Source organism: Nyctereutes procyonoides, unplaced genomic scaffold, assembly GCF_905146905.1.
Source record: "Nyctereutes procyonoides isolate TBG_1078 unplaced genomic scaffold, NYPRO_anot_genome, whole genome shotgun sequence".
Taxonomy (NCBI): domain Eukaryota; kingdom Metazoa; phylum Chordata; class Mammalia; order Carnivora; family Canidae; genus Nyctereutes; species Nyctereutes procyonoides.
Window position 1 is genome coordinate 55,386,874 of NW_026575131.1, and position 11,979 is coordinate 55,398,852.

Here is an 11,979-nt window from a genome sequence, read left to right on the forward strand (position 1 = left end):
CTATGGGCAACAGAGGAAATAGCACCTGTCCTTCACAGGGACCCGGGTGGGAGGGTGGGGCGGGCAGGCAGGGAGGGCGCCAGGGGTCTGAGCCGAGCCCCTGCCCTCAGCACCCCTGGACCAGCCAAGCTGCAAAGCTCTGTACGACTTTGAGCCTGAGAATGCCGGGGAGCTGGGCTTCCACGAGGGTGACGTCATCACGTTAACCAACCAGATCGACGAGAACTGGTACGAGGGCATGCTCCACGGCCAGTCGGGCTTCTTCCCCCTCAGCTACGTGGAGGTGCTGGTGCCCTTGCCTCAGTGACCCCGTCAGCCCGGTCCAGGCGGCCTGCATCCCACCTGCCTCTGCAGCCAGGGCTGAGCCTGCCTGCGCTCCTGGGGCCGCTGGGGAAGGCAGGCCCCGCTGGGGCGGCCAGGGGGCGGGGGGCCCGGGGAGGCAGGGGCCCGCTTCCACTAGCAGTCACCCACAGTCCCCTTTCCATGCAGCAGTCCAGGGCCCAGGGAGTAGGTTTCCTGCCCAGGGCCCCAAGGGGCTAACACTAAGGTGCTCTTAGAAACACTAACTTCCTCCCGCCCCCCAGGAATACCTCTCCAGGAATGGGTAACTCCAGGTGGGCCCCCCTCCCTCCCTTCCTCCCATACACATGTGTACACATATCCTGTCCTGTCCCTCCCTCCTCTCCTCTTTTGGGATTCCCCCACCCGCCAGGAGACCTGCCCTTAACAGCATGAGCTGGAACATCTGTGCCACTGGCTGTTCTGAGTAGGATCCCTGGCCAGGACTCACCACCCTGCCTTTAAGTTACCTTCCAACACTCCTTCCTGGCCCCAACTCCAGGGCTCCCCAGGCCCTGGCACACCCACGGATGCCACCTCCCTGGGGAGAGACAATCCTGGGGTTCTCAGGGTTCCCCTAAAGACCAGCCCTGTCCTGAGCAGCCCTTGAGCTGCTATCGTTTCTCCCTGCAGGGCACTGAGCCCTGCACACCAGTGCCCTCCACCCTGTCCCGCACCCCCTCCTCTGTTCCCACACGTAGGGTACCCCACCCCAGACAAGCACACAGAACGTTTCTCTGGCACGAGCTGCCACCACCAGCTGTGCACACGGCACTCACGTGTGCACCACAAACGGGACCACAGGAGTCTTCCAGCCTCTGCTCTGCTGAAGGTCAAATACAAAGGCTTTGATGAGTGAATGTTCCCAGACCCCTGGTTGCTGGGACTACCCCTCAGGAGGCTCACAGGCACCTCCCCCATCCTAAGCCGTGGCCGTAGCCATCTCCCTTCAGACCAAGGCAGGCAGCTGCCCTGACCAGCAGAGCCCAGCCCTGCTTCCACTTCCTGTCTTGCCTCATCCAAAAATTGGCTAAACCGGGGGACTTCGGGACTGGATCACATTCCCCTCCTCTGATGACCCAGCAAAGCCCCGGGGACACCAAGCTCTGCTCCTGAGGCCCCCCTCATTGCCATTCCATGAGGGACACACGTGCATCCCAGCTAAGATGAGCAGCGTAGCCTTGGTCACAATCGAGGGCAGGTTGAAATGTAATCCTGAATTTTTTTTAAGAAAAGTATTAAATGTCTCTTTCTACAACCTCTGTTATGGTGCAAGGTGGGGGGGCGGGCAGTGGCGCTTCCCCAAGCTCACCCAGACATGCACAGCTCTCCAGAAGGGTCCCCTGTCCAGGCCCACTCCAGGGAGAGTACTAGCCCCCCACAAGCCAGGGAGGGACAGTGGTCATGTGCTGGCCACCGGCGCGGCAGTAGATCCCCCACAGCTCCCTGCAGCTCCAGCCCCAGGAAGTCCACGCCACCGTGGCTGCACAAAAGGCATCCTTCCCATACCAGCCAAGAACCCGGTGACGAGTGCGGGGAGGGAAAGGCATCCCCAGGTGAGACACACGCCCAGGATGTTTGCTTCTCCCTTTATTGTCTGCGCCCCAACCACTGCGCAGCTGAGTTGCACAGGGACAGCAGCATAGCTGCAAACAAAACCCCAGACCCGTTCCTCCTCAGCTGGAACCACTGGGGTTCAGAGTCTGACCAAGAGGCCCCCCAGGCCCTCGGAGGCGGTGCCTCAGCTCCCTTGTTTGAGAAGGCTGTAAACCTGCTCCAGCACGTGGCACAGGCTCTGGTCCTTGGGTGTCCTGCTGGCCAAGGAGATCTGAAACGAGCGGGGCTGGCACCTCAGGGCTGTGCCCAGTGGTCCTGGCCTCACTCCACCCCCCAGAGGGCAGAGGGGTTTTACTAACCAAGGTACACAATGTGTTCTAAAGTGAGGTTTTATTTTTAAAGGAGGTCCATTCGTGGAACATTCTGGGTTTTGGCGGGGAAAGGGGGTTCTATCTGCACATTCCACATCCTGCTCTCTCCCCAGCGGCCTCCCTGCCGGGCTCTCACCTGGGTGGGGAGCCACCCCCACCCCACCAGCCCAGTGACAGGGTGGAGGGAACACATGGCAGCTCAAAGCTGTGGCCACTCAAGTTTCGACAAAACAAGCATGCAAAACGGGCTTTCTCTCCCAAGTGCAATTGAAAATGCCTTCTGAGAAGGACTTCGAGGCCGGGAGTAAGACCCTTCGAGGCCACCAAGCCCTTAAGTGTCCCCTGAGGCTAGGGCCAGGGGGCTGGAGAAACCCCTCAGGGCACCAGCTTCTCTGCTTGGTTCAACTTTGCTGGCACTGAGGCTCTGGACCAGACCACAGCCCCCTCCACAGGCTCCCTGCTCCCTGGCTCGCAGCACCCATGCTGTGAGGGCCCAGCAGAGCTGCTCCGACCTTTTATGCTTTCATCTGCATCCTAATACTGGTTCCCTGTCACTGTCACCATCCACCTGTGACCAAACAAGGCTCCTTGGCAGCTTTAAAAGCCAGGTGAGATACTTTCTACAGAAGAAATTAGGTCAGCACTATTTCCCAGGCTGCCCAGGGTTAGATTATTGGGGGGCTCCCCAAGAACTGTCTTCCTAAAGGGGTTTGTGGGAGACTGAGGGTGTGAGTCTTACCTTCAGCTTGTCGAGGTACGTGTGCTCCTGGCTCCAGGGCTCCTGGAACCTCACGAGGTCGGGGGCGCCCTTGTAGAATTCCACCAGCAGCATCTACAGGACAGGGGGCCGATGAGTCCCCCTTGCTCCCACCCTCTGTCCTGGGTGCCCAGGATACAGCAGCGAGCAGCCCAGACACCACCGCCGCCCTTCATGGGGCTTCCAGGCCTATACAGCATATAGGTGCTACCCAGGACCCCGGAGAGACCGCTGAGGAGCATCTCCAGGGAGAACTAAGGGAGCTTTCAGGAGGCCCCTGGAGGGGAAGGCGGAAGGACCCCGAAGAGGGAGGCACCCATGACTCTGAGCAACCCCACCCCCCTCGCGAGGCCTCATCCTAAGCCACAGTGTAGCCCATTCCCACAGGTGTGACCAACTAGCTGCTTTTTAAACGGCTGTTGGAACCTGGGCACTGAAAACATTCATCTGGGCGCCAGCTGAAGTCCCTCACGAGTCTTCATTTGGACAATCAGTGGCAGGGGCAGAGGTGCGAGGCCGGGCACCTCCAGCAAGTTCCAGAACAGCCAGGAGGCTGGCGGGGGTGGGGGGAGGGAGGAGGTGGGCAAGAATCCAAGACTTGAGTTTCAGCCGCGGGAGAGAAGTCTGACCCATGCCCTGATATGGCACATTGGGCGCCCCGGACTCCTGCAGTATCACCCCCGTCCAGCTGGGGCCCGCCCGCCCCACCCCACCCGGGAGTGAGCTCACCATCTCATGAAGGATGTCATTAGTCAGAAAGTTGTCCTGGACGTAGGCCATCTCCACGTCCATGGGGATGCCATAGTCACTGGGCCTTTGCTGGCAGGGACACACGCCGGTCACCACCAGCCACCTCCAGCACCCCATCCACAACGGATGTGCCCTGGGCCAGCAGTCCAAGGGAGAATCGGGACTCCGGGCCTGGCTCCTCACTGCCACCGGCTTCAAGGCCACGTGGCCCTGCCCCAGCAGGAGAGGCCGAGGATGGCTTTCCAAAGCCCGTCTGTGAGCCCAGCACAGACGTGGGGATGAAGGTTCGAGGAGGCGGCCGCCTTAGTAGCAAGGCAGATGGCCCACTTGGGGGCCACGCCTTTCCAGGTCCCTCAGGGACCTCGGATGGTGCAGGGCCTCTGTTCCCGCTTCATGGGAGACACTGAGGCCCGGGGCGCACCCCCGACCCCCGCCAGCAGCAGCCCCACCTACCTCGGGGGGCGGCATCACCCAGAAGGGGGAGATCTTGGACTCGGGGCCCGGGTTGCCAGAGTAGTAAGGGGCTGCAGGGGGAGAGAGAGCGGGTGCTGGGCCTGGAGGGAGGGTCTGCGGCCCAGGAGGGGCGGGCGCGGGGCGGCGGGACTCACAGCAGAGCAGGGCCAGGCAGGGCTGGAAGCCGTTGCTGGAGCCCTGCAGCCGCAGCTGGTAGTCCATCTGCGAGTCGATGTCCTGCAGCGACGGCAGCGCGGGGCTGTGCGGGTGGCTGTGGTACCAGCCCACCAGGGACAGGCCCCGCAGGAGCAGGCTCTGGTAGATCTGGGGGCACAGGCCAGGCCGGGGCTCAACCAGCCGCCCGCGCACCCGCCCAGCTCCGTCCCCACGTGAGGCCGGCTTTTCGTGCGCACCTGCTGTGTACCAGGCCTGGGGACACAGCGGGGACCAAGACAGAGCGGCACCCACCCTCAAGGGGGCCAGCGGGGGCCACGGTCAACAAATACATTAAAAAGCTGCACCTGTCAGGGAGCAAAGCCGCAAGTTTATTGGGGGCACTGCTGTATCCCTAGCTCGTGGACAATTCTGGGCACACAGCAGGCACTCGAATGGTTGGACAGCTAGGTGGACGTGTGTGCCCTCGAGCAGGACCGGCATTCCCGGGGGCCTTCAGCAAGCAGAGCCCCGCGCTGGCCCCAGGAGCAAGAAAGGTGGGCCGAACCCACCCCTATTCGCCTGTCCCCAAGAGCCAGTGGGGGTGCCAGCGGGCAGTGGGCGTGTCAGAAAACACTACTGGGGTGGCAGCTAACATTCGCTGGGCTGTCACTACCTGCCAGGCACAGCTAGGAAATGGGTGCCAGAGGGAAGGGTGCTGGCCGCCTGTGCAGAGCATGTAGGACCATGGGCTCACGCACACTCATCTGCACACTTGTTAAACTCGGACACTGTGCAAGCCCCCCAGGACCTGGTGGCCAGAACAGCTGTGTCCACCCTAGCTCTCCCCGGAGCACCCTGGCCCCCTGTGCCCCCCTCACCTCCTCTTCCATGCTGGCTGCCATATCCACGTCCCCCAGCCGGCTGCGACAGGGGAAGGCTCTCAGCACCGTGAGCACTGCACAGAGGCGGGGAGAAGGTGTAGACACCCACCCGGCCCTAACACCCCCTGCCCACCTGCCCCAAACACCTCCCTGCCCACCTGGCCCCAAACGCCCCCCTGCCCACCTGGCCCCAAACGCCCCCCTGCCCACTGCCCCAAACGCCCCCCTGCCCACCTGGCCCCAAACGCCTCCCTGCCCACCTGGCCCCAAACGCCCCCCTGCCCACCTGCCCCAAACACCTCCCGCCCACCTGCCCCAAACGCCTCCCTGCCCACCTGGCCCCAAACGCCCCCCTGCCCACCTGGCCCCAAACGCCCCCCTGCCCACCTGGCCCCAAACGCCACCTGCCCCAAACACCTCCCTGCCCACCTGGCCCCAAACACCCCCCTGCCCACCTGGCCCCAAACACCCCCCTGCCCACCTGCCCCAAACACCTCCCTGCCCACAGCCCCAAACACCTCCCTGCCCACCTGCCCCAAACACCCCCCTGCCCACCTGGCCCCAAACACCCCCCTGCCCACCTGCCCCAAACACCTCCCTGCCCACCTGCCCCAAATACCCCCCTGCCCACCTGGTCTCAAACACCCCCCTGCCCACCTGCCCGAAATACTCACTCTGGCTGTTGATGTCCCAGCGGCCCCCCAGGTACCCCACGACCTCGCTGCGAGTCAGGTGGCTGTGGAAGTCCTGGGAGGGGATGGACATCGGGAGAGGGCTCAGGCTGTGGTCCGGCCCCAAATGTCTATCCTCAGGGCCAGAGCCCTCGCGGTGTACCAGGACCGCCCCACCAGCCTCCTTCATTCAACACTGAGTGCCTACTGTATACCAGTAATGAACAGGCCAGACAGGTCCATGCCCTCAGAGCTACCATTCCAGGGACCCCTCCCAGGTGCCCCAGCCACCTGCCCAGGCCTGGCCCTCAGCCCACAAGGGACAGGGTGGCGGCTGGGCACACACCAGCAGGAACAGCACGTTGCTGGAGATGGCCACGTTGAACGGCTGGAACTTGTTGATGGCAGCGAAGGAGGTTACTTCCACCAGGGTGTGGGGGTTCCTGTGGGAGCCAGTGGGGCCCAGAGTTCAGGCACTCATGCCCGAGCTGGCTCCCCAGGCCTCCAGAGCCAGCTGTGCGCAGGGGAGGCCCCGAGCCCACCCTACTCCTGCCCCCCGCTCCACCCACTCCCGCAGAGCGCGTGTACACTGGGGTGTGTGTGTGTGCGCGCGCATGTGCGCAGCGGGCACAGAGTGTGTCTGACCTGGCGGAGTCTCGACTGCCCAGCATGCAGTACCGCACAGGCACCCGGATCTTGTTTTCCACCCGCTTCCCAGGGGGCACGGCCTCTGCAGGATGTGGGGCAAGGGGGAAAGGGCAGCAATCAAGCCCTCCCAGCCCAGAACTGGATAATAGAGACCAGGCTGCCCAAGGGAAAAAAAAAAAAAAACCCTCCAGAGGCCGCTTGAAAAATCAGGCTGCAGAACTGAGATCGGGCGGCGGGTTAACAAGTAGGAAAAAAAGAAGATTAAAATACCAGATGAAGGGCTTAGGAAATCAGGTGAGGACCTAGACAAGTAGGCAGGGGGCCAAAGGAACAGGCACTGAGGCAGAGAAATCCTACAGGGAGCATGGAAGTCGGGCAGTGTGGGAAAGAAATTAGGCAGCGGGGCTAGGAAGTCGGCCAGGCATCTTGGGAACGCGGAGAAAAAGGCCAGGCCTGACCCGGGCCTCTTACCTGTGTGGGCAGGTTCCAAGGGTCCCTTGGCAGGTGGCCTCCGGCTCTTGTCCTCCGTGGAGACCCCCGCCAGCACCTCCTCCTCTTCTTCCTCCATCAACAGCTCCTCCTCCTCGCCTTCACTGGCCGGGCTCTGGTGGGGCGGGGGTGGGGAGGGCCGCAGGACCCTCAGCTGGGTGCAGCCCCCCCTCACCGCGGCCCACCCACGCCTCGGCCGAGCCCCAGGTTCCTGCCGCCGCCCCGGATGCCCACCAGAGGGCGGGAGCGAGCAGGAGCGGCCTAGGCTTCGGCCGCAGCGCAGGTTTGAGCGCCTGGCAGAGGGGCCCACCTGGCCTCCCGCTAGCGCCCTAACCTCCCCGAGCTCTATTCTCCTTTAAACCAGACAATGGCCTCCAGCTGCACAGGGAGGGCATCAGGGAGAAGGGAGGATCTCTGCAAAGCAAGCAGCCCGCCGCCTGCCCACCCAATTCTCCGGGCAAGCCCGTGCCTAGGGGATTATTTTACCAGATGCTCTCAACCATCTCTCCTCCTGATCTCCCCTAACTGCCCCTGCTGGGGCGACTTCCCAGGGGCCAAATCCAACAGTCACATATCCTCCCCGCCGCTGCAGGGACTGACTGGCCCGGCCCCCCTTCCCCTGGGAACTCCTCAGAGACCTGGCTTCCTCCCCGCTGTCTGGCACCCTGGGTTTCCCACCCCCCACCCCTTCGGAGCCCAGGCTGGGACCCCTCGGGGGCAGTCTCCTCTGCTCTCCCTCTGTCGATGCCAGGATGATACCCACAGTCCTGTCTCCAGGCACCCCTCACCAGCTCCAGACTCGGGGTCCGGCTGACCCTGGAGGCCTCCTTGCCAGGGACTCCGGGGCGTCCCTCACGCAGCTCGGCCACACTCCACCGACTGTCCCCCACACCTGCTCCTCCCCAATCCCCGCATCTCTGCTGAGGGCAGCTCCAGGCATCCGCTTGCTCAGAACAAAATCTCCCTTAACACCAACGTCTCATGCAGCAGCAAATCCCGTGAGATCCACTTTCAAAATCAGCCAAAACTTGCCCACGTCTTCCCCCATCAATTGTCAGGATGGTGCACCCCATCATCTCCCACCCGGACCAGTTCAGTCCCCAGCCCCCCCCCCCGCCCCCCTCCCCCAGTCTGTGCTCCATACAGCGGCCACCAGGGGGCGCCCGTGGCCCCCTGAGTCAGGTGTGTCCAGCCTCTGCCCACAGCCTCCCTGGGCTCCCACCCAAGTCAGGGTAAAAGCCCGAGTCCTCCCCGCCTCTTTCCAGCCTGCCAGCGGCCCTACAGGCTTCGGACCTGCCAGCCAGACGCACCTATCTGATGCATGCGGGGACTGTGATCATCTTCATTCTACTTACGGACACGACTTAGGACCTGGAGACGGTGCTTGGCTAAGTCCACCCGGCCCCTGCCAAGGCTACCTAAGGCATGTGAGCCTCCAGCTGCATCGGCTAATCCTGGTTCCGCAGGCGCTGGGTCGCTTCTACCAACCTGGCATTGCTGTGCCACCCCTGTGCCACCCCCTCCCTCTGAAAACTCTTCCCTTCGCCTTGCTCTAACAAACTCCTGCTCATCCCACAGGGCCCCAGCTCCAGCGTCCTCACTCGGGGCACTCCTGGTGCAACAATGAGTCAGGGAGAGCTTGCTCGGGAGGCCGAAGGACGCACCTCGTCGGCAGCAGCTGTGGGCATGTGGAGCTGGTGTCGCCGGAGCCAGGCTGCCTTGTATTTGTCCAGTTTCTGGCCCTTGTACTTGACAGAAGCCCAGCCACAGCCGGACTTCTTGGCCGGGTTCACCAACTTTTTGCAGTGGGTGGCCCAGGCGCTGGGTGAGTTGAACACCTGCCCGGTCTCCTGCCACACGATCCTCCCGTCGGGCTGCAGGTCCCCCAGGAACTTCTTTCCCTGCAGTAACAGTGGCCTGGCTGGGCCCAGGGCCTCACACCCACCAAGGCCCCCGCCTTCCACCTGCTGCTCCCCAGGGCTGGGCGCCGTCCCGCCCACAGCATCCCTCCCAGGAAGCCTTCCAGGCTCATTGCCTCCCAGCACCTGCATGTCCACTCTCAGTCCTCATGGGCCTGGGCTGAAAGCGCCCAGTTCTGGGCCTGCCCACCGCGGCAGTGGACTGTGAGCCCCCAAAGGGCAGGGACGGGGTCTCCGCGATCCCTAACACGCAGCGCACAGCCAGGCACGCAGCAGCGCTCCATCCATAAACTGCTCCCACTCACGGACTCACAGCAACAGCAACGAACCCCTAAGGCCCTCAAGGGGTCGCGGGCACCCCGCTGGGCGCCGTGTTCATTTAATCCTCATACAACCCCGCGAGGGGAAAAAAAAAAATCTCAATTTATGCACGAGGAAACTGGGATGTGGAGAGGCTGAGCAAAGTCACGCCGCCCGCGGGGAGAGCGGTGCTGTCCTCAGCTCACCTCTCCCCCCGGCAGCCGGCGCCGGGTAAACGGGGTCGCCCAGCCAGAAGGGCTCCTGCCGGGCCTCAGTTTCCCCGGCCTGCCCCCGCGGGGATGGGAGGGTGGGTGCGCTCACCAGGTAGTAGATGGACAGCACCCCGGCGCCCGGCTCCAGCAGCGCGTCTTTGAGGAGCACCCTCAGCGTGACCGCGCGCCTGGTGAGCGCGCCCCCCGGGCCGCCGCAGCCCCCCGCCCCGGGCCCGGGCCCGCCGCCGCCGCCGCCTCCAGCTCCGCCGCCGCCGCCGCCTCCAGCTCCGCCGCCGCCGCCGCGCGCGCCTCCCGCTCCAGCCGGCCGCTCGGGGTCCTCGGCCTCCGCCTCGTCCTCATCCTCGTCCGGCGCCTCCTCGCCCGCGCCGCCCGCCGGGGACAGCGGCTCCGGAGCTGCGGGCAGCGACAGGCTGCACCGGGCCGCGCGCCCCCGGCCGCCCCGCGCGGTGCCCCCCCTGCCCCCGGCCCCCTCCGTACCTGCCATGGCCGCTCCCCGGGGACCCCCCGCGCCCTGTGCGCCGCGAGCACTCCGCGAGCCGCGGGCCCTTTCTTCCCGGCACGTGACACGGCTCCGCCCCGAGGGGGAGGTGCCGCAGCTTGGGGGCGGGCGGGAGGCTCGGCCTGCCGCGGCGAGCGGGGAAACTGAGGCCCGGGGCTTCCCTGCTTTCGGGGAACTAGTGGCTCCACCCGAGCCGACCGGGTGGATGGAGGCCTGGAGCTGCGGGCCACGGGGGACTGTGGGGACGAGGTGAGACACCTGAGGGGCCAGAGGGCTCGGTCGTTGAGACCTGGAGGGAAACTGAGGCCGGGAGAGCGACTCACGGCGCCCGGGGGGCGCAGGCTCTAGAGGGTTCCCTTCCAGCCCCCGAGCTGATTGCGCGGTTGGAGCAGACCCAACAGCCAATTAGAAGACGGTCGTTTAAACTCTAACCAATAGGCAGCAGCCGCCGGATTCCCCCAGCCAATCAGTGTTAAGATGCTAATTCCGCCAAACTTGTCCTCTCGGCCAATCAGCAGGAGCCCCCGGGCTTCACGTAGCCATTCGTTGTAGGGTCCGGTCCTCCGCCAGCCAATCAGATCCCGGGTCAAGCGTGCCGCGGTCGGGCGCCGCCCCCATACACGCCCCTTTGCGCGGGGTGCTCGTGGGCGGAGCCGCGCCGGCAGGTCGCTGGGCAGCTGCAGCCCTGTCCTTTGTCCCCGGTCCCTGTCCCGGGACCTTTGGCCCGGGGCGCAGCGACACTTCCCTGGACGGAGAGTCCCCAGCCTCCGGCGGGGCGGGAAGCCCGGGGTGGAGGCTCCCCAGGCTGCGGGGAGCCCAGGGTGGGCTCAGCCGCGGGCGGGGTTGCTCGGCCGGTCTGCAAGGGGGGACAGGACCTTGGGGTGGGGGCCGGGATGTGCGGGGAGCGTGGTCTGGAGTCCCACCGGACCCGGGGACTGCCCATGTGGCTCTCTGTGTTTCACCATTGGGACAATAATAATATCTACGTCGGGGTTGTTGGAGAACAGGGCTCGACATCTAATGAAAGAAGAGCTGCGGGCGCCTGGGTGGCTCCTTTGGTTAAGGCTCTGACTTCAGCTCAGGTCATGATCCCCGGCTCCTGGATTGAGCCCCTCATCAGGCCCCGTTAGCAGAGGGCCTGCTTCTCCCTCTCCCTCTGTCCCTTCCCCCTGCTCATGCTTCGTCTCCCTCTCTCTCAAATAAATAAAGTCTTTTTAAAAATGATAATGAAATTTTAAAAATAATAAAATAAGAGCTGGACAAATTTTTGTCAACCCCATGCCTCCCCACGTTTCCCCACACCACCCCCACCTCCCACCGCAGGTCCAGCCACCAACCGGGCATTCCCAGTACCCCCAGGCTCCGACCTCAGTTTATTCCATGTCCTTGCTCCTATTCTCTTTGACTCTGTTCCCAAAACCCTGGGCCAGACCTCCGGCCTCTCCCAGCTGGACCCTCTCCCAGCTGGACCCTGGTCGTAGCCTTGGGCCTCAGATCTCCATACTCTCCATCTTCCTTATCCGTCTCCACCACCACCCCAGAGGGATCTTACGAAAATGCGACTGTGACCGCCTCCCTCCCCTGCTCTAAATCCTTAAATGGCTCCCCATTGCCTTTGGTAAATAAAGTCAAAATAAATTGCTGTGATCTCACTAACCATTTATGGCGCCCCTTTATGGCAGGTATTGTTATCAAGTTTATAAGAGCTCATCAGGTGAAGACGTTGCCAAGTGACACACCCCTTTAATGGATTCCAAAGGCTATTTTTTGCTATGTGTATAAAGTCCAGGCAGCCCTATAGCAAGTAAGGAAATGGAATTTGTAATTTTAAAACTCCTCCAAAAGAAATCTCCAAGGCAGGATGGAGATTTGTACCAAAGTTTCAAAGAAGAAATTAACACCATTTTAAAATAATCTCTTCCAAATAAATTAATCAATCAATTAATTAATTAATTA

At 63.1% G+C, this 11,979-nt stretch overlaps 2 protein-coding genes across 2 annotated transcripts in view; one reads left to right on the plus strand and one right to left on the minus strand.

Moving 5' to 3' along the window:
• The window catches only part of SH3GL1 (SH3 domain containing GRB2 like 1, endophilin A2), a 32,016-nt gene extending 30,419 nt beyond the window's left edge, over positions 1–1,597 (plus strand). The window contains exon 10 of the mRNA XM_055343179.1: positions 111–1,597. Within this exon, the coding sequence (XP_055199154.1) occupies positions 111–307 (197 nt within the window). The 3' untranslated portion in view covers positions 308–1,597. The remainder of the gene's footprint in view (positions 1–110) is intronic.
• A 315-nt stretch (positions 1,598–1,912) lies between these two features.
• On the minus strand, positions 1,913–10,407 carry MPND (MPN domain containing). Its single transcript, XM_055344860.1, has 13 exons — positions 10,002–10,407; positions 9,613–9,917; positions 8,737–8,973; positions 7,055–7,187; positions 6,581–6,665; positions 6,282–6,378; positions 5,939–6,011; positions 5,262–5,338; positions 4,383–4,551; positions 4,228–4,298; positions 3,754–3,843; positions 3,007–3,099; positions 1,913–2,167 (listed from the first exon to the last, which is right to left on the minus strand). The coding sequence occupies exons 1-13, from the start codon at positions 10,006–10,008 to the stop codon at positions 2,081–2,083; spliced, it is 1,524 nt and encodes a 507-aa protein (XP_055200835.1). The 5' UTR covers positions 10,009–10,407; the 3' UTR covers positions 1,913–2,080.
• Positions 10,408–11,979: the final 1,572 nt, after the last annotated feature.